This window comes from Podarcis bocagei (genome assembly GCF_964188305.1).
Source record: "Podarcis bocagei genome assembly, chromosome: 12".
Lineage (NCBI taxonomy): Eukaryota > Metazoa > Chordata > Lepidosauria > Squamata > Lacertidae > Podarcis > Podarcis bocagei.
In genome coordinates, this window is record NC_138137.1 from 34,043,788 (window position 1) to 34,066,547 (window position 22,760).

Consider the following 22,760-nt stretch of genomic DNA (forward strand, 5'->3'; position numbering starts at 1 on the left):
CTATCAGGAATCTAGCATACATGGTTACATATCCTTCCTGGAGAATCCACCTTGGTTTTCCAATTCCAATGTGTTTTCTATATGCGTCTGTTCATGGGTTTATTATGAAACCACACCCATAGGGGGGAACTATATCAAAATGATCTCCCAATTAATACAGATAAAGCCAAACCAAGGCTGCCAGCAGCTCTATGGTGCTTGAACCAGGAACTTGTTCTGTTCCCTAGTACCATTCTATTGAAAGCAAAGAGCAGTGCACCAGAGCTGGTAAATAATTTGTCAACCTCTCAGTTGAGGAAAGAAGCATTTGCCTGGTTTTACTGATCTGTTGCATTGGTGGTTTCCCCTTCCAGAAGGAGCTTCATTTCTTAATCACCTGGGTTGCATTTATTTTCCAAGTAAGGTCTTCACTGAGATAAACTCCTTTAAATTCCTAGGAGTTTATCTCAGTGAAGACCTTACTTGGAAAATAAATACAACCCAGGTGGTTAAGAAAGCCCAACAGAGACTCCATCTCCTCAGAGTCTTGCGGAAGAACAATGTCAATCAACATCTGATGATCTTCTACCGGTCAACAATAGAAAGTGTCCTTTCATACTGCATCACAGTGTGGTATGCTGGTTTGACATCATCTGATAGGAAGTGCCTACAGAGGGTGGTGAATACAGCACAATATATTATGGGCTGTCCCGTGAATCCACTGGATGAAATAGCAGAAGAACGCTGCCTCAGGAGAGTACCCTGGCCAGCACTTTCTTGATCTCCTGCCCTAAGGCAGAAGATATAGAAGCATGATTAATCTCACCAACAGGGTAAAGAACAGCTTCTATCCGTGGGCTGTTAGGCTGCTAAATGAAAAGATAACAACAGAGCAACTGACTTTCAGGTTTCGTGGGTGTGCGTCAGTAAATGAGGGGAATTAAGACTAAGAGAGCTGAGTGGAGGGTGCTCGTGTAATCTCACTGTATACAAGTTGTACAAGTGACAATAAAGTATTTCAAATTTAACCTGCCTATTTAATTCCATTGCAGAATATGAACACAGAATTGGTACCACATTACTTATTAGGGATATGTGCTTTTACGTTCTTTCAACAGTTGACAGGATAAACTGTGGTTCTTATACAGTAGAAGGAGGAGACCCATTTAAACCAGCTGCTGACATAAAAGAGATGCAGTGTATCACGGTGGTATGAATAATGTCTTAGCTAAAAACAACAACAGCCAAATTATGTTGGTGTTTGGCTATAAAAAGAGGCACATAAATAAATCAACATCTATCAAATATTTCCACTGGCAGCTAACATGCTCTCAGAGGACGAGAGATAGATGGCAAGGCAAAAGTGGTTAGACTGACTTTTGGGTAGCCATTTTAGTACTGTACCATACAGCTTTTATAATCACACTTGAGACCAGACCTTCTATTATTAATAAAACATAGTGCACTGAGTTTGGAACAAATGCCTGCGATTCTCCACTGGAGAAAGGGGGAGGCAATTTCCATCAATTGCTCCTGCAGAACCCCATGCTCCAGGGGCCCCTGGAGTTCCACCCCCCCCATACACACATAGTTGTTCCAGGGGGTCAGGGGCCTTCTGTAACAGCGTGGGGAAATGGAAACAGAAAAAACTTCTGGACTGATGGTTCCTACTAATGTGATTCTGTGAAGGTACCCGAGTTAAAATCATTAGGCTTTATTTCACATCACTGATACCAATTAATGTGGGTGTCAGGAAACTGACATCAGAGCAACAGGAGAAGGAGAGGCTCTCCGATTCTGCAGGGGAAGGTACCAGCAACAGGGGGGGGGCGCAGCTTGATAGAGGGGGAAGGAAATCAGCGTAACACCAAGGATCCAGGAGAGCAAATGGGGGAAGAGGGGGAAGGGCTCCGGGATTCTTCCTTGGAAGTCAGCGAGGAGAGCACTGGTCCTCCACTACCCACGCCCTCCCTGCGCAGAAGACTCCCGTGCAATGAGAGGCGGAGACAATTGGGTGTCAAACAGCTTTTATGCTGGAAAAGGTTTAAGAAACGCCCACAGACAGATTCTGCTAGCGACTGAGGCAGCCACGCTGAGATGGGCTGTGCAGTCAGGACGGTTTAACCCAGGCAGTTAAGCTCCCAAACGGGGACAGTTTACGCACGAGTAACTCCAAACCACTACAGCGGGTATCACATCATGAAGCACAGAGAGCGAGAACTGAACTGTCTCATGTTTGGTCTCTGCAGGCTTATAATCACTAAAGGTGCTGTGGCCGATTGCTGAAACATTATACCCCAAAGGATGGGTATCTTCTGGAGGACTGTTGAGACAGAAGGATTCACAGGTAATGCAAGTGCTGTGAAAAAACAGGCAGTGATTCCTAAAGGGAAGATCTTCTGAATGCATGTGTTTTTTTTAGCTTTCCATCTTTAAAAGTCATCTTGATGGCTTTGCTGAGGTATGGGTATGAAATATAGGATAAAATCCCAATTATCATTGTAAGTTTTCAACCACCACCGCTTCACCACAGACAGTCTCATGCTGTTTCTGAACTATACACAGGCATCAACTTTGCCAAGTTTCCAAGTTTCTTCATTATTGTGGATCACCCAGTGGTCTGGGTCAAGAGGGAGCAACAAGAGGGCCTAGCCTAACTGGCAGCTGGGGCAGTCAAGCCAGGATTGGTGTAATATGCTCAAGCCGTCTTCCTGGCTGCTGAACTCTGCACCAGCTGAAGTTTCCGAACCGTCTTCAGAGCCATCTCCACAAACCATGTGTTGTTGTAATCTAACATGGATTTAGTGCAATTACTCAGGATGGTGTACATCTGGTACAGCAACCAATGCAAAGCAGAAATTCCTATTACTCTTCCATTTCAATTACTCAAAGTCCTACAACTTACCAGATCAATCAGGCTCTCCTGTATTCTGTTGAGTGTGGTTCGAAGCCGGCTGCTGCTGAGTCCCAGTCCTGTCGTTTCAAACTGGAAGTGAGAGGGAATTCTAAGCAACACAATTTGGATAGCATACAAATAATACAAAGGAATTTTCCCATTTGCCTACATTCCATTGCCACATTGGATAAAAGCTCAGCATGACATGGTATTTCAATCAAAATAAAAAATGGAAAAAGAGGTGGGATGGGGCGGGAAGGCAGCAGCAACACACTCAACATTGCACTCATATAAAAAGAAAAACTAAGTTTCATACACTAGAACGACCACACACAATTCATACCGGACACATGAATTATCCACTGTATTAGGGGATAATTTTTTTCCAGAATACTTTATATTGCACTTTGGGAAGCCATGTGCTTTGTATTCTTTGTGAGAATGGCATCAAATGGCACCAGACACCTTTGCCACATGAAGAACAAATTTAATGTAAATCAGAATGAAGAACTGTACTTGCTACTTAGTAGCAATTACCTTTGTGCTCTAAGATAACTAGTTACATAAGGAAGATTTCCTTTTGAAAAGATTCAGTGAAGTTACACCTACACAAACATTTGTGATTATGAATCAAGCAGAAAATGTTCCAGTGTCATGATTCACAAAGACCCAAAGCCATTCCATTATAGGAATGAATTATACTAGCTCATCCTGTTGCAACTTACCACATTTTAAATTCAGTGGGAATTATAAGAGACCCAGACAGAGCTGCTCAGTTGACAAAACTATAGCGTGAGAACTAAGAAACATACATGCATTTCAAGGGTCAACTTCAACCATATTGTCAAAATATGGGTATGTGTTTCACACCAGGAATACATTTGTCAGTTCAGGAAGACACTCCTTTGCTTTGGATTCAACAGAACAGACCTTAACTATCATTCAAAAGCCACTCAAGCTAATGTACCTGTGCATTGGCCAAGTTACTCCCACTTATGTCCCACTGGGTAAGTGGCTTGAAGTAGACAAATGGGCTTGAATGATGGAAAAGGCTGAATATTTTAAATAGCGTGCCACTGTTACACGGGCAACTGAATATGGAAGAACACTTAAGGCAATCTGTGATTCTTTATAGCACACACATCTGCAGTGTGTGGGCTGAGATGACAGACTTTCACTTAGAGAAGTTTGCAATAAAATTATTAATGTCTTCGGTCTTCCAAGGTTCAAAAACATTTCCTTTTCAATTTAGTGGGGTTGACCCTACTCAGTGGTATCCCCAACACAGGCAGCTTATTGTAGGAGGGGGGGGGTTGCACTCTATGGCCCTCAGGGTCCCCTCCCACACTACAATTCTATCATTCTTTTATTCTACTGGCCTAAAGGGCATACCAAATTAATTATTATTATTATTATTATTATTATTATTATTATTATTATTATTATTAGCGGCAAAGTTGTTTGAGGTCTTCAGAGATGCTAGATTATCATTTCATCTTTACAAGAAGGCTAAATTAAATTCACAGACCCTTTTCGTAAGCTGTATGTTTCCCATGGGAACTGCTCTTCAAAAAGCCAAACAATAAGGAACGCTACAGTAGGAAACACAATGTTCAAAAAGCCAACTCTTGCGCATTTACCTGCCTAGCACTGTGTTGTTCTCTGCTAGATGTGGAAAGTGTAGAACTGGGTAAAATCTTTAAAATGCAAACAGGAGGTGCAAAGGGGGAGCGGGGATTAAAGAAAGAGCAGCAGAAACAGCCAATGAAAATCAAGTCAGTGTTAAAAAAACTATTTGCTGTTCATCTTTGTAAACAACCAAATCTCAATGTTATTACTCCTGCCAAAAGAACAGCCCTAGACAATTTGGAACCATGTGTGGATCTGTCAAGCAAATAAATGACTGATTTAGGATCCCATCCTGTTAAAGCTCGTGGGGCACTTGATTCTAGTATTTGCATTGCTTCTGGGATTCTTGCAACATGGAAAATATTGTTCCTTAGTACTAATATTCTGAACATACCTTTCAGATTTGCAAGTTATAAATGAATAAACAAATGATCTGTGGCATGTGTGAAATGTATCCAGCTATTTAACACCTAGTTTCTCAATGCTGCGAGGTGCCTTCAGATTTGAAGGGTAGAGTGGGCACCTCCCTATATTCTTCTCCTAGTGTTATCTTAAAAGGAGCAAGAGGCCTTGATGAGCCTCATCCCGCCTTTATACTCTTTCAGTCACTGTAAGCAAAACAGCAGCATATCCCAGTACCGCTTGGCCCTCACATGCCATTGATTTCCATTGGAACTGCAGCTTACTCAGTCCTTATTATTACCACACAGCCACTACCCTGCATGTCTCATCCAAATTCCTCTTATTAGTCAGCCTGTGGGCAAGCTTGTGTAGGGTTGTTGTTGTTATGGGTTTTTTATGAGGGTTTCTTTCCTTGGTCTTGTTATGACATTTTGAGAGAGCCTCCAAATTAAAGGAACATCATATCTGAAAAGCAATTAGCTGAACAAAATGAATTATTCTAGCGAAACCCCCATCTTCTCTCTCACAATATCACAAACCAGAAACCAATTTTTCCGTAATCCTCAGATTGTTTCCTCATAACAACATTTCTTTCTCTATGACATCTGGGAAGCAGAGATAGGTGTAAACCCTCGCACAGACCTTATACCATTTACACTTCTAGAATTGCAAATTAATATTCCAGCTATCGCTACCCCCTTATACTATTCCCCTTCACCATGCATGCACACACACTGATTAAACGGCAATATTTACTTACCGTGTCATTTCGGCCAAAAAACATATATATTGCATACATGTAGTAGTCAAAAAGCTGGGACATGAAGTGGATCACATCAAATGCAATGGGCTTCAAGATGTTCATCATCTGCATGTATTTGCCTTCAAAGACAAAAAAGAAGACCACAAAAAGTTCAACTTTCCATGCCACGCTGATGTCAAACCAGCTTTTATACATACTTATTATTAGTGAAATGCCCATACTGTACTGGTGGTTGGCAAGGTGTGTGCGAGTGGATGCTAGAGGACTGAGTCTCTGTGTGCATCCCATGAAAATACAATAAACGATCCATGCTGGGCCTGCCCATTCTGCAATATTGCCCCCCCCAAATATTGGATAGAATAGCAGCTATTTCCTAACATAACTGAAAGCAAAGGTCACCATAGGTTAGGATCTAAACCAGAGCTTTCTAAACTTTTCATGTTGGTGACACACATTTTAGACATGCATTTTAGACACGCACCTTTCACAAACTACAGTTCCTAGGATTCTGTTTTAGGGGGTGGGAAGGGTGTGCTTTAAACATATGGTTGTGTGCACAGCCTAGATGTGTGGTGGAATGTTGCAAACTGGCATAGATAGGGCAACCTTGCCACACAACAAAGTGTTGGCAGTGTGAAGCACTTCCCTGCTCAGGTTTCCAGCCCCTCAGCTATCAATCAGTATTAAAGAGCCATGGAGCACTCTCAATTCTCACTGGGCTGTTTTGTGGTTCCCCCACTTAGGTTTTATTTCTAATACTATTGCGATTGTTGTTTTGCACTTCTGCAAATTACAAAGGCCTGCTAATACCTCTCCTCTTGGATGTGGGTGGCACCTACATAAAAAGTGGCAATCACAGCCTGGACATCAGAAATAGAGGTAATGATAATAAACCTTGCGAAATCAGAACCCAGAAAGTTTAAGCACGTTTATGGAAAAAATACCGTACCACCGTTTTTAGCTTAAGGCAGCATCTCATTTATTATAATACATTGCACTAGCCCATGAAATAGCATTAAATCTGCAATGCAAACTGTTAAGACAATGAAATGCCCTAATGATTTTCTGTTCCTCGATTACAAACTTCCTTCTAAGCCTTGGTAGCCTTGAACATTTCCTTAAATTTGGCTCATTCTCCCTTTTTCTCTGGGGTTGCCCATCCTTGCACCTGTGAGCAGTCCCAATGTTACCAATCACATTTATGGAGAGAAATAACATCTGAAGCTGTTGGTAACTGATATGTATGTCAGCAATTCCAATAACACCCAAGATAATCCCATGGGCCTGGATTTTCCAAACATCTCTTTCAATGAGAACATCTACTTAACAGAAAGGCTAGAAGATAGGACTTAAGAGTCTATGAGGAAGACAAGGAACTCTTCCCTAAATCTTGCCCCTGTAAAATCTTTTCTCCCTTAGATGCCAAGAACATTTCTCTATCACTACATCATTCTGCATCTTGACACTGTTCAGGCTCCAGGAACATTTCTTCTTCATTCCTTCCATAAGATAATGCCAATTTTTAAACTCTCTCCTATAAACCTAGTAGACAACCTTTTTTTTTTTTTGCACTAAACAGGTATTTTGAAAAGGAACCACCAGAAAAGTCACCAACAGGACCATCATCAGAGTGTGCCCCCCCCCAAAAAAAATCCCCTAGAATAACCAGAAGGGAAGGGAAGAACATTATGAGCAGCACTTGCAGTGAAACCAGACTTTTACAAATATGCAATCAACTACACACTTTTTTGACAAATTGTTTGCCATTGGCACATATTTCTTGGCAATCTGGATTCTAAAACAAGTGTGATATTAAGACTTCCAGGCAAAACTATATGGGGTAAGTTACTTTTTAATATTTAAAAGCCTGCAACTTTTATGTTTTCGGTTTAGTATATAATTTGTCAAGTGCTTATGGATGCGTTTAGAATAATTTCATGATAGGCTCTCACAGTAACAGGGTTTACATGGCCGTGGGTAATTCTTACATAGCATAGAATCCTACAGTTATGATTATCACAGTTAAAATTTCCATTACACGATGGTTCACTGCAAGACGTCTTTTCCAGCTCTCACAAGCTGGAACCATCAAGGGGGGGAGGCAATAGCTCACATTAACCTTATCTCAAATAGATTATGGAGGAGTCATCCAAGTCTGCCCTTAAAGTCTGGCAGAAAAAGAGATAACAGAAATGTATTTCTGCTTTATGTTTTGTGTGAGAAATTAAGCAGCAGAACACATAATGAACCATATAGTAATATCTTAGAGGTGTCACTCAAGGTGTTTGTAAATTGCAATATAGCTTCAAGAAAAATCGCAGTGGCCCATGCAAGATTGATTTATTTATTTTCATTGCAATTTACTGCTTGATTGTAAAAACAACAACCAAAAAACACAAAAGCTCAAAGCAGTTTTTAAAAACCTCAAAGCACCCCAGATTTCTAAGTCAGTGTTCACTGCCTTTTTCGTGCTTTTTTTTAAAAAAAAGGATATCCATGCTTTTTACTCTTTGCGTATTTTCACCTAGAAATTTCCTTTCATGCTGGAGTTGGATAATGCATGAAAAGCCCAGTTTTACCATTTCTTACCCTAACGTGTCTCACAGGGTTATTGAAAGGACATATAGATTCTACAAGACTTTTTGTGCAACAAAAGCACAACGGACATGCCAATTAGTAATTATCAAATACAGAATAGGGAAAAGCATTTTTAACCCCTTCCCTCGCCTTTAGAACACTGACATAGCAAAATATTTCATGGTAGGGTTAGTTTCAACAAATAACTTTTGCATATCCACTATTCTTTATTTAGGTACCTGTTTATAAAACCATGGCTACAGTCCAAAGAGCCTATTAAGGCATATAAAGTTGAGGGATAGAATCACAGAATTGTAGAGACCCTGAGAGTCATCTAGTTCAGTGTTTCCCAACCACTGTTCCGCGGGACACTAGTGTGCCGCGAGATGTTGCCTGGTGTGCTGTGAGATGTTGCCTGGAGGGAGGCGGGCGAGTTGGGCGGCGAGAGGCGGGGCGGCGGCGGCGAGGAGAGGCCGCCCAGCGCGGGGCTCTCGCCGTCTGCCTGCCTGGCTGCCTGCGAGCTTGGCAGGCAGCGCCTCCGTCCGCAGTGCCCGCCTCGCGGCTCTCATTCCCTGCCCCTGCCAAAGCTCACCCAGGCAAGCCGCGCTCTCCTTCCTGCCTCGCTTTGCTGCCTCCTCCCCCCCCCACCCCCAAAGCTTGGAGGTTCCCCGGCAAGGGGGAGGGAAAAAATTGAAACTTACACTTTCGTGCGTCCCTCCCGGCGTGACGCTGCGTGCTGACGTCACGGGGCTGTAATGGTGGTGTGCCTGGAGATTTTTTTCATCAAACAAGTGTGCCTTTGCCCAAAAAAGGTTGGGAAACACTGATCTAGTTCAACTCCCTACAATGAAGGAATCTCAACTAAAGATAACAGATGGCCATCCAACCTCTGCCTACAAAACTCAGTTGAAGTCTCCCATGACTATGTGTGATAGGAATTTTATGGTTTTAGATATATAGTAATGTTCATAACTGCACATACATAGATCAGCACAGGAAAGCCAACCTGGAACCATTTTGATTCCTAAACTGACCAAATTCTTTCTCTGCAAGGTTAAATATGGGAAATCCTCCCCATTGTCTCTTCCTTCACAAATCCTGTCTTAATCTGTGTTTGAATAAGGTGTGAGCCTGTGACCTGGCCCAGGAAATAAGTATTTTACCACTACAAAAGAATGATCAAGTAACCTTCTAGACAGGAGATAAACAAGGACAAGAGAAAAACAACATTTAAATTTCTGTGATGTAGGTGGGATGTATCTGAGGGGTGGTCTTAGGTTACACCCCTTCTGTGATGTATGCATAATGTTTCTGGGGGTGGTCTTGATCTAGAGAATGGGAATTTCAAAAGTCTTTATAAGGCCTTGCAGGCCATTGTTCTGGGTCCTCTTCCTCTCCTGCGTGTGAGGGGAGTACCCTGTTGCAACAGATCAATAAAGATCAAGCTTACTAGCTGCTTTGCTTCTCAATATTCTCTGGTTGGCCTCTGTTATTTTCTCCTACCAATAGGGAACCTATGTAAGGACTCTATATGGGCTCTTGGATACCCCATAAGGGAAAAGGGCATATTTTTATTTACAACAACTACTATATTTCTCCTTTTTGAATGTTTGGTATTCTGCTCTAGGAAGGCATCATCCAAGTCTTCAGTCTGACTTGGAGATCCATAGCAGACACACACAGTAAGGTCACCGATGTTTCCCTCTACCACAATTTTTACCCATATACTTTCTATCTGCCTTCCATGCTCCAGGTCATTGATCTGAGAGCCAACACTTTATCATCTGTGCTTGATCATGCATTCTTTCAATAATCCCTAAATACACTGGAATATGGCCAGTTCTACCCCATAATGGCCAACCTAGCTAGGGATATCCTTTAAAGAAGCTATGAAGGAAGGAAATAAAGAACAACCAAAGAACTGGGAGTTCGGGCACAAAAATCTTTCCTCACATTTCTGGCTTGTAAGTAATGAACAACATAATCTTTGCCAAATTAATCTAAACTCTGTAAAGAATGAAGTGCCCACTTTGATTTTTAGACGGCAATTATGCATGTTCTTCAACCAGATGTGTCAACAGTCTTATTAGTTCAGAGAAAGATACCATGCGTTTGGCCAAGAAATATTGAGCAATATTTATCAAATTATTACTGCAGCATCCCAGAAGAGCTCAGAGTGCGTAGGTCATGCTCACAAAGGCAATGTTTTCCCAGAGTCTAACGAAGTTTCAGGTAACAGCATGGGGAGAACAAGATTGCTGGCAAGGATGCATGGAAATGAGGTTCCACACAACACAATTCAATTACATTCCCTCGTGTCCATCAGATGAAAATCCATTTACCTACATTGTAGATTAAGGTAATGACTTCGTGTGATAACTTTTTGTTCTAAGCATCGTAAAAGGCAATAAAAAGCCCCCAAACACCGAAGGACTTTCTGTTACACCAGTCAGTGGCAAAGCACATTTGTGGGCACGTACGTTGGCTCAGTACAAGTATTCTCCGAGGTTTGCATCCTAGCTAACATTAAGTAGTGGGCGTTGTAACCAAATTACAGCATGTCTGACACATCGCCGCCTGTTAAATAAAACCTTACATCCATAAGAACATAAGAAGAGCTCTGCTAGCTCAGGCCAGTGGCCAGTCTAGCCCATCATCTTGTTCTCACAGTGGCCAAACAGATGCCTATGGGAAGCCTGAAAGCAGGACCTGCTCTCCCATCTGATTTCAGCAACTGCTGCTCAGAAGCACACTGCATCTGGTATGGAGACAGCATACAGGCACGAGGGTTTGTAGGCACCCTCCATGAACTTGTCTAATCTTCTACTGAAGCCATAGGAGCCAACTCCTAGGGGCCGGGGTCCCTTTGGCCCCCCAAATAAAACATTTGAGGGGGTTTCCTCCCAAAGTTGATGGGCATTGCAATTCAAATGGTGTCTGTGTGCCGCATCATATGATCAATTATGTGGTTATGTGGGGTGGGACTTACCTGCCTCGGCCCCATGTTTTATTCAACTTGGCATCCCTGATTGAAGCCGTCTGAGTTGGCAGCCATCGCTGCTTCTTGTGGGAAAGAATTCCATAGTTTATCTAGGCCAGCGATGGCCAAACTTGGCCCTCCAGCTGTTTTGGGTCTACAATTCCCATCATCCCTGACCACTGGACCTGTTAGCTAGGGATGATGGGAGTTGTAATCCCAAAACAGCTGGAGGGCCAAGTTTGGCCATCACTGATCTAGGCTCTGTGCAAAGAAGTACTTCCTTTTGTCTGTCCTGAATCCATGGGATGTCCTTGAGTTCTATTATTATAAGAGATGGGGAGGGGAATGCACTCGAGCCACTTTCTCTATACCACACATAATTTTATACACTTCCTATCATGTCGCCTCTTAGGAAAATAAAGAAAGTTGAACACGTGCCAGATATACTCCAATCAGCATGGATATTATATGCCAGACACTGGAAAGACTACAGAAAAACAGCTAAAATATGGGAGCAGTTGAGAGATAATTAAGCTAAAAAGGGTGGTGGAAAAAGGAGGAGCGCTATAAGGAGGCATTGAATGCCTGAGAACCCCCAGTTAATTACATTAAACAATAGCTAGGGACTGATTGCACACACCTGTGAAAATGTTGTAAGATAACGTGGTGGATTACTAAATGGGAATATTTTCATGAAGCCTTTTTGAAATGAAGCATATTCCATTCTTTGAATTAATCGTTATTACTAGTTCTCCCCTCCTGGTGTGCTTTTGTCATGCTTTTCTTTTGTAAATATACTGCAGAATCTCTTCATGATAAATTATCTTGCAATCTTTTATCATTTTGTTTCACATCGTAATTTTTGTATTTTTTGGTAACAAAAATATAACAGCAACGGCAACTCAGAACTATTCAAAGATGAGACCATGACACTCCTGCTATAAAGTTTTAAAAGCCAGGCAATTCTAAATATAAAACACACACACGCTGATAAAACATGCAGGTTGTATTAAGAAAGCAAGAAACCATTTCACTTACCAACAAGTCTTATTACATTCAGTGTAGTGTTGGTCAAAATGGGAGCGTTCACTTTACTGAGGCAGTAATCTGATCGCTTCCTGCTTCTCAAAGTTTCTCGAGAAATACTAGGTAGAAAAATTATTAGGTATAAGTGCACAGACATGGACCACACAGATGGGGAAGTTAATGTTCCGTTTATATTTTGTTCTTGCCACTAAAGGAGCAGAGCATAGTAATGTTTTGTAAGTAAACACACTGCCATGTGGCCCCTTGGAAAGCTGCCCAGAAGGAAATGCGGCCCTTCAGGCTAAAACAAGTTCTCTAGCCCAGATCTAGAAATGAAGGGGCTTAAGCATCCTTCTGAACAATTTGCATTCGGGGTGGATATGGGTGGCCCAATAATGGCAAGGCTTTGACTGGAATTAAGAAGTATTGGGAGTTAGGTAAAATGTTACTTTCATTTTGAGAGAATAAAATAAAAGATGGTTCCTTTAGTCAGAACAGAGTATCTCTTCCTAGTAGCCTCAGGCTTCCACACCTGTTTATCTGTCTTCTACAACAGGAATACATTTATCACCCCGTACCCTTAGTAATTAAGTCATACTGAAGTCATGCCTAATTTCAATTTTGCCAATTAACAAAAGGATGAAAAAAAAAGGTCTTAGCCCAAGCGCTTAAAATGATAAATGGCTTTATTTTAGCAGGAGCGTGCAGCATTTTAATTTCTTCATGGAATAATTATCAGAGCTACAAAGGCCAAACAAAGCTCTTGCTGACTTTTTAGCTATGAAGATCATATGGATGTAAAAGCTGTAACGCTAACACCTCCATTTGCAAAGATCTATTTTCTCATTCCCAAAGTAGCATTCATTTGCCTCCATGTTGTTACTAATCTGCCTTGTAAGATGCTAAACGGAGTTGTGCAGCTTCCATCCATTTTAGATCTCCACCTTCTCTAGGAACATCAGAAGAGCCCTATTGGATCAGGTGAGTGGCCCACCTGTTCAGCATGCTGCTCTCACAGTGGCCAACCCAGATGCCTGTGGGAAACCAGCAAACCAGACCTGAGTACAACAGTGCTCTCGCCTCCTGCGGTTTCCAAGCAATTGAAATTCAGATGCATACTCCCTCCAACAGTGGCAGTAGAACACAAAGATATCAGATTTAGGAGCCTTTGACAACCTTTTATCCTCCATGAATTGTTTTTTTAAAAACCCATCCAAGCTGGTGGCCATTGCTGGGAGAAGGACTGCCTGCTCCTATATGAACCTGGCTGCTCTCTAGACATGGTAAGATGCTCTGCTTTGGGTACCACCACCACCTTCAGAACTAATGCAGGTCACAACCAGATGTGGGGCTTTTTCCTGTAACAGTTTAAAAACGTCCAAGGTGGCTGATAAAAAGTATGAACGTCAAATAGTGGTTTTCCAAACAGTGTTCTGGAGTTCCTCAGTTGACTATCAAGGGTTCCCTAGTGAGAAGATCAGTAATAGCAGACAAGCTTTGCTTAACCATCACTTGCCCATGACTGCCAAGAGCAGCTGTAGACGCGTGCTCACTCACTGTCCTTTAACAAGCATGCTCAGTTTACACAGGTACACGGTTAACAACTAACAGGCCTAGGCAATTCTCTCTTTAAACCAAGGATGGCTATCCTGTGGCTATCCCAGATGCTGCTGGACTCCAACTCCCATCATCCCTGACAACTGGCCATGCTGGCTGAGGCTGATGGGAGCTGGAGTCCAAAAACAACACGAGCCTCGGAGATGATGCATCCTTGCTTTTAAACAGATGGCATCCTAGAACAGAATACTCCGCACTACGCAGGGGCTTTCGTGGCACATATCTGGTACATACAAGCATGGTGGGAGCAGGTAGGGAGTGTTCCTCGCTAGGCAAATGGATGTAGAAAGAGTTACCTTAAGATATGCATGGGGGGGGAGGCTTTCGAAGTCCCACTAAGGATGAGTTGACAGTATATATGTTTATGCTTAAGAATGTCAGAAAAAATAAGTTATGAAACGTGTGTTCAAGGTACCTTTTTACCGGGGCATCTCCAGTCTGTTCATCAACATAGTCTCTCTTCAGTTCTTCAGGAACGTCGCTATCGCTGTCATACTCTTGATAGGCACTCTTTTCCTGCTCATCCGATTCATACTATCAAAATAAACCGTAAACGCTTTCAGCTCCTGTGCAATAACTCAGAAGGCACATAAAATGCCTCAGTGGTCCTTAGACTTTAATTCCATACACAGAGCAACGTTGTCTGAAGTTAAGATACTGTTCCTGTCATTCTTTCCCTGGTGAATGGCAGATACCTTGCTCACCAGGCAAAAACTTCTTCTTCAAAAAAGACAACTACAGTACTATAGGTTTTTTACACAGCAAATAATATCTGGACTAGCCAGATTCAGTTCTAGATAGATAGATAGATGGATGATAGATAGATAGATGATAGATAGATAGATAGATAGATAGATAGATGATAAATAGACAGACAGCCTGAAACTTACACTCACTTTATTTACACAATTGTAACCTTACAATTGTGGGGGATTAAATAACTAAATGGAGAGCTGGGAAAACCCACTGTTCTCTGCTCCCCATTTATTCACACGCACACACACACACACACACACCCCACACACATACTGGGTCCCAGGGGGTTCTTCTTACAGGCTTTGGGAATAGAGGAGGGCTCTGACAGCATTCCAGGGCCCTCCCGCCATCTTCCCTAAGCCCAGCAAGCATGGTGGTGCCTTCCTTACCAGACTCTAGGAAGGGGGCGTGTGGGCTCTGAGAGCGTCCTAGAGGCCGGTAAGAAAGGTGCCTCCTCACTTACCACACTCTGGGAAGGTCATGGGAAAGCCCATGGAATATCATGGGTCCCTCTCACAACCTCCCTAGACCCCGGTAAGCAGCATTCTGCCTCATGGGGGTAGGGGGCGATTCCAGGGGTTCCTGACTTTGCGTGATTTTGCCTTTTCAGGTGGGCCCCTGGAACTGAACCCTCACCTAAGTGGCAGGCCCACTGCACTGAATGAGCCACAGGGTGGGACAGAGAAGAAATCTAAGCAAAACAAGCATAATTGTGATAAATTGTTTGAAAGAAAAATGCTGAACGCTGAACCACTACCAACAGCAGCTTTCAGTTAAGTAAGAGAAACAATGCAACTAAATGTTTGATCTGAATATAAGAGGCTGCAAAATGATAATAAATTGCAAACCACCATAATTTAAAATATTTGCTAAGTGCTGCCCAAGAAATTAAAGCCACATGTAAGATTAATAAAACTCATTTTTTTATGCCTGCAGATCTAACAACTGCCCAACCAAATTTGAGGAAAACATGCATATAACTCATTTTCTTCAGCGTTCTAGTTCCTTCCTCACAGAATGTTCTGTATCCCAAGTGTCACAGAGAACACAAAACAGAAAGAAAGAAAGAAAGAAAGAAAGAAAGAAAGAAAGAAAGAAAGAGCCCTGTACAAATTCATTTTCATGACAGCCTGATAATTCACTAATTATCCAGATCCTGGAGAGTGGGGATGCACCACAGCAAGTACTAACCAAAAGGAGGCGAAACAGCAAGCCTTGCAGAACTACATATGTCTGCCTCCATAATAAATAGACTAGAACTCAGTATTACCATGGGCAATCCAAAACAAGGTTGCAGAAAATATATACTACAACTTACAGAAAGTCATAGCCGGTTGCTGGTATATGTGATCATTGCGCCCCCTAGCGATCTGAGAATGTGTCAGTTCCGTGATGATAGGAGAACCAATCAGTTACTTATAGGAAAACACAACGCGACTCGCATTGTAGCAACAGAAAGGCCAATCCTTGACAGTGACCATGAATCTGAACATTAATTTCATTAGGAACTGTACAAGAAAAAAATTAAAGCACCACTATGGGATTTGCTGAAGCTGAGGCTCCAATACTTTGGCCACCTCATGAGAAGAGAAGACTCCCTGGAAAAGACCCTGATGTTGGGAAAGATTATGGGCACAAGGAGAAGGGGACGACAGACGAGATGGTTGGATAGTGTTCTCGAAGCTACCAGCATGAGTTTGACTAAACTGCAGGAGACAGTGGAAGACAGGAGTGCCTGGTGTGCTCTGGTCCATGGGGTCACAAAGAGCCGGACACGACTAAACAACAACATGGGATTTGTGTGGCAGAGGCTCATTTGCCCTTCAGCTATCGGCTGCTTTAGACAAGATGCATATGTAAACCGGGCAGGATTCCAGACAGGCCAGTTTTTTAGTCTGTAGCAGCAATAACAACAGAGTCTCTTATGCAGCCCTAAAGCCTAACAAAGTCATTGTGACATAAGCTTTCATGAATCAGAGCTCACTTCATCGGGGGCACGAAGTGTTCACCGGTGAACAGGTATACAAATCCTGTGTACCACAGAGGAGGAGAAATGTGTTTTTAATCTTATACAGAGAGTCTAGGTCAACCAAAGCACAAGTAAATTATCTAATCAACTGAATGCAAGTTTCAACAGATTTAGTAATGACCCACTCCCGACCTGGAGTTTGCATTACAGAGTGAATCCAGTCTGTCCTGGAAGATAGCCCCCCCCCCAATAGTCCTGAGAGGCCACTGCTCTGCTAATTTGTCACCCCAATCTCCCTCATAGACCAAGGTTCTAACTGGGTTCTTACAGGTGGGCGGGTGCGTCTAGGAGCATTTGTGTTAAGTAACCAGGATGCTATTCCCAACATGGAACCATAGACTTGTAAAGTTGGAAGGGACCACAAGGGTCACCCAGTCCGACCCTCTGTAATGCAGGAATCTTTTTGCCCAATGTGGGGCTCGAACTCACAATCCTTACATTTGAGATTCCCGTGCTCTATCAACTGAGCTGTCCTGAATCAAGATTTTGACAGTAACACCAGGCATGTCGACAGGGAATTCCCTGTTTGAAGGATTATTACCTCCATTTTGAAAATTAACTGGTTAGAAATACCATGTCTCACATAATACTAAGAGCTCATCAGAGTGTTCCCTTACCCCATTGGAAGCCAGCACATCCTCAGTCTCGTCATCTCTGTTGTTGGCTTGGATTTCAAAGGGATTCCCTCCATTACAGTACTGCTCAAACAGAGTTATGGTTCTTTCTATTTCTGAAGCAGGCTGCTTGCTTGGCGACACAGAAGGGGAACGGGACTGTGCCATGAACTTAAATTCCTATTAACACAAAACAGGTGATATATAGGCTCTGTCATGCAGTTTTAATATTGATCCACGTAATAAAGGAGCGGTTTCTTGACAAGCACTGTGGTGTTTGCCTTTCAGCTAACATGGCTTTCCTTCTTTCATTTCATTTTATTTTTAAAGACTGCAAATGTAACCATTAATTTGATGCTTGTCTAATTCTAACACACTTGCCCAATTACTTCAGGCAAAACACCCCCTGCAGCTTGGAAATGAAAGACTTTCAAAACACATATTAAGTTCATTAGTGAAGCATCGTGATGAATTACGTTACGGCAGACTTTTTAAAAAGCAAATTATGAGAATTACAATGCCTCTGCATTTACAGCTGCTTAAAAATCAATCAATATAAATGGCTGCTAAAAGTGAATTTTAACAAGTTTTCTTTTTATCATAGCATCTGGTTTTATCACTATCTTAAATGCTGGAAATAGAATGGGATGCACAAATGCTGATTCAAGACTCTATTTGGACATCATGCAAAACCATTGTTTAGCATAACAAGAACGAGCCACTGGTACCCTCATGTTCCCTCTATTGCTCCCCTGCAACTGCAAGTTTGGAAGCTTTTGCTTCCAGTTTGATCACAGCTTGTTCCATCATCCAGACTTGACAAACTATGGTTCACCTTAACTGTGGTTCATCTTAAACAAGCCAAATTCAAGACACTGGCTATGAAGCTTGCTTGTTTAAAGAAAACCATAACTAACATTACACATAGTTTAAGTTTATATAACATGCTGAACTGTGCTAAGCTTCCATCAGAAGTGATAACTTCCAGTCCTCACAGTCACACTAAAGGAGGAATACGTGCAAGGTTCGCTGCAGCTTGTTCTTATCAAACAAAACAATTGCTTGGAATGATGTTCAAAGGCAGCAGAAGGGCTGAATCCAGTAAACAAAAGACCACTCCCACATATATACCTTGCCCCCAAGTTCACACGCTGCTGTTAACAGGTAGGCTCCACAACAGCTGTCATGCTTCCATTTGTGCAAGACACTGCATAAAATCTGTAGCGAAAGCAAACCATCGCATTTGGATTTACAGCACAAGGTGCAAAAGAGCTTATTGGCAAGTGAAAAACACCTTGCACATCCAAGAACTTCTTTTAAAATTTGGTCCTTCCTATTCTGAATACAAAATGCATACGGTGCTTTAAGGTATCGCCACGCTGTGTTTTGTTTCCCTAGCACAACACAGTCACAGCAAATGTACAGCGAAAGTCAAGATAGCGGCAAACCCTTCAACAGTCTTGGCTAAAGTAGCCTTAACCATTTATGTTAAGCATTCGCCCCATTCCTGCTTTTTAACGTGGCTAGGACTTACATGAAGCTGTAATATGCTGAAGCTTGATTTCACAGGACAAAGCTCCCACGTCTCGTTCTCCAAGAACATTCGCAGTTCTTCGAGGCGGGTTCTAAAACAAAGTTTAGTGTCAGCAAAGGCAAAGGGTGTAACAAGTCAACTATACTGAGAAATTAAGAACCTAGCTGCAGTTCCATTAAATCAAATTCTGCTATTCTTTAATAATCATCCGTTAATGAGCTAATCACGTCTCTACTACATGGTTCTCCAAAATGGATATCTAGCAGTCGCATAGGAGCCAAATGAGAAGGAAAGGACTGAGGGGTGAGATAAACTGTTTCCTACCCATGTTTTCATGAAGCTTAAGCAACAACAAAAAAGGAAATACCTACACAAGCCCTCCCTGGGTAGAGTGATGAACAGAGCAGTAGATCCTCTGCAATAGAAATATGCAAATTGTGTACCAATGGTCAGAACTGGAAAAATTTAGTACAGTGGTACCTTGGTTCTCAAACTTAATCCGTTCCAGAAGTCTGTACCAAAACCATTCCAAAACCAAGGCAAGCTTTCGCATAGAAAGTAATGCAAAACGGACTAATCCGTACCAGACCTTTAAAAGCAACCCCTAAAATAGCAATTTAACATGAATTTTACTATCTAATGAGATCATTGATCCATAAAATGAAAGCAATAAACAATGTACTGCAGTCACACAATCAATCAATCAATCAATCAATCAATCAGTATCTGAACTGGTTTCCATACAGTCATGAAAACAAAACAAAAACGCAAAATAAACAGCAAAAACAGACAGACCTCAGCGTAACACTCAGCCAGCTTAGCCCAGCCCCCTTCCTACTCTAGGCAGGGCAGGAAGAAGCAGTATGGAGGGGGGATGGAATGGCACATGGGGGGGAAATGGCGCAGCCCGAATGAACAGATTCCCCATGCCAATCCATGGACAGTCCACAGACCAGATCCTGAAGGCAACTGGGCCTGATCCGGCCCACGGTCCTCAGTTTGCTGACCCCTGTTCTCAAGCTTTGGGGTCAATACTGACACCTAGTCACTTGGCAAGTTGGTTATCTGTATCTTCCTGATAAGTGATGAAATCTTGGAAGCAGGCAGCAATCAGTATCTCCTTGCCACTTAGAAAGGTATCGTCCTGCCAAGAGGTTACATGCACACTGCAGTTGATTAAAACTTGACAGATGGATATATGTATTCACTGGTCATTTTCACCTGCAATGTTAAACCTGTCAAGTTCAGTTTTGTTTTCAAAAAACCTCATCATAGAATTATGCACAAATTGGGAATTGTGGTTTTACAACAAGAAATCGTTAAACAAGTCAGCTCTATAACTCATTATAGATTTTATAATGAATTAATTTTTGAATGCTGTATTATTTTACTGTTGTTAGCCGCTCTGAGCCCGGCTTTGGCTGGGGAGGGTGGGGTATAAATAATTTATTATTATTATTATTATTATTATTATTATTATTATTATTATTATTATTATTATTAGAAACTGGCTCACTTAGCAACTAGCTATTACTTACTGTAAAAGCACAATCCACAGTTCATGTGTCACAATGCTAAACATGAGATTCTTTGAAAACAAAAATAAACTTGGTAGAAGTCTTCCTTCCACCTGTACAGAAGGAGGGGAGGGGAAGGCATGAGTCCCGTGTTTCACTCAGGCACGTTGTCACCCAGAAAGCATGCAAACCTAGCCAGTCTCTTACAAAACCAGATTAAAAGCCACAGTTCTCTATATTTCCTTTGTATGATGCAAAAGCACAAATGCACATTTTGTTCTGTTTCCAGAAGTTCTTTTTCCTCAGATCTAAACAGTCATGCCAAGAATTCAAGAAAAATGGGGGGGGCGGGAATTGGCGGCAATGAAATATTCTCAGGCAAGATCAAAGCTTTAAAAACCAAAAGTCTTGAGTCTTAAAAAGAAAAATTAATTGGCAGTGCTTTCCAGGCAATCGATAAAAAACACTGCTTAAATAAAACAGCATAAGCTTTGCTAATATGTTCACCACTGTTCGCATATTGCAAGGAGAAATGTGCTCTGAGCTAATTGATATCCTTCTCATTTAGCTAAAAAGGGTGGGGAAGGGGAACTCAATTTTCAAAGGGTATGACATAACACATGTCTTTTTATCAAGAACTATAGAAGCTGTTCATCAATCAACAAGTGCAATTCAACAGGTATCTAGAAGAGGCTTTGTTTGGGTGGCCAACAAGATAACAGCTCTAATAATCTTCATCCCTCTGAATCCCAGGAAGTTTGTTCCTATTCTAACTCTGCATTTTGAAACAGAGCATTATGAGCTTTTCAGCTCTTCTGCTTCTCACTCTCTGTCTTTCCAGAAGTCAATCTGTTGGTCTAGGCAGAACAATGCCTATGAACTCCTTGCATACATTATTCACTGGTTTACTATTTTTATGCTTTGTAAGTGGCCTTCTATTCCAAAAAGCGATTTAATGTAAGAGATTTATATTGTAATAAATGTAACCTCTGTTTTAATCCAAAATGGGACTTGCCCCTTTCTAACCACTATGCAAGACAACATTCCCATGGTGTGCCACAAACCTAGGTCCAAGATCTGGAGAAATCACACTTCAGCTGGTGATATGTGTACACTTGTGTTTCCAGTAATGTATGATCAAGAATGAGTGTAGACTCAGCAACAAGGCATGCTCTGTTTTCAAGAGGCATGTATTACTTGAGTTCCCAAATCGCAGAGGCAAATCTACCAGTTCCTTCCTTCTGAATCCCTGAGCCACTCTTACCTGAAAGGTCCTTTATGAGTAAGGTTGTCAATTATCACCCCCAGCACTCAAACACTTATTCTCAAAAAATAATGCTACTTCCCAATAAAATTGCTTAATACATTCAGTCTATGTCATAGGTTATATAAATCAATGTTCTTAATGGCAACTCTATATTACAGCTTTTTGATGGCATCACTGTATCTATAGCCCACCTGTCTACATATGTCAAGATGAACAAATGGAAGACAATGCTCTTTAAAGAGCTACCAGCTGGGTAGCTCTTATGAACTAATGCATCTACAAAAGTATCTAACGGTTCTTAATTAAAGCACACAATGAGGAGTAAGAGCCGTATCCACTTGAAGTCAAAAGCCTAAAACTCCTGAAAGCTTTAGGTGATTCAGGCTCTAATACACATACAATATTTTTACAGTCCAATGGAAATTGCTACGTCTTCAAAGGGCTTTGTAGACAACATTAGCCAATCAAATCTCTACAGCACCCATTCAACATCAGTACGCAACAATCACCGTCAGTCCAAATTATTACCCAGTAGGTAAAAGCACTGAAATGGATCAAGTTTCTTCCTCAATAGGCTATGCAAAAACAATGATAAATATTTTAAAATTACCTTTTGGCAGCAACTGCCAAACCCTGTATGTTCAATAGTCACAATATTCTCCCTATATTTTCTGTTATGTGTTTGAAAATACAAGGCAATATTCTCTGAAGCAAGCATTTAGAGATTTAAGCTGTGACATGTTTAAAGTAGACCACGGTACACAATGTGGTGCCCTCCAGATGTTGTTGGACTTCAGTTCTGATCAGCCCCAGCCGACACGGGCAACAGTCAAGAGATTATGTGAGCTAGGAGTCCACGGACACCTGGAGGGCACAGTGCTAGCTCTCCCTGCAATAGACAATAGCTCAAATGGCAGACCAAATGAAGAAGGTCCCCAGTTGAGTCCAGTTGTAGGTGTAGGAAACCTGTGGCCCTCTGGAGTTGCTGAAGTACCATTCTCATCATTCCTGGCCACTGGCCATGGTGGCTTGGGCTGATGGGAATTGTTTCCATTCAGCAACATCTGGAGGGCCAAAGGTCCCCCACGCCTGAGTTAAAAGAATCAAAGAGCAGGTGACATGGAAGACCTCCACCTGAGACCCTGAGGTGCTCCTGCCAGCTGGATTAGACGAC

The 22,760-nt window shown here is 41.9% G+C and overlaps 1 protein-coding gene across 1 annotated transcript in view; it reads right to left on the reverse strand.

The window, feature by feature from the left end:
- The window catches only part of VPS50 (VPS50 subunit of EARP/GARPII complex), an 83,218-nt gene that overhangs the window by 19,615 nt on the left and 40,843 nt on the right, over positions 1-22,760 (reverse strand). Inside the window, exons 17-22 of the mRNA XM_081163076.1 lie at positions 18,803-18,893; positions 17,272-17,448; positions 14,285-14,403; positions 12,265-12,371; positions 5,667-5,788; positions 2,885-2,965 (exon numbers count right to left, since the gene is read on the reverse strand). Of these exons, the coding sequence (XP_081019202.1) occupies positions 2,885-2,965; positions 5,667-5,788; positions 12,265-12,371; positions 14,285-14,403; positions 17,272-17,448; positions 18,803-18,893 (697 nt within the window). The remainder of the gene's footprint in view (positions 1-2,884; positions 2,966-5,666; positions 5,789-12,264; positions 12,372-14,284; positions 14,404-17,271; positions 17,449-18,802; positions 18,894-22,760) is intronic.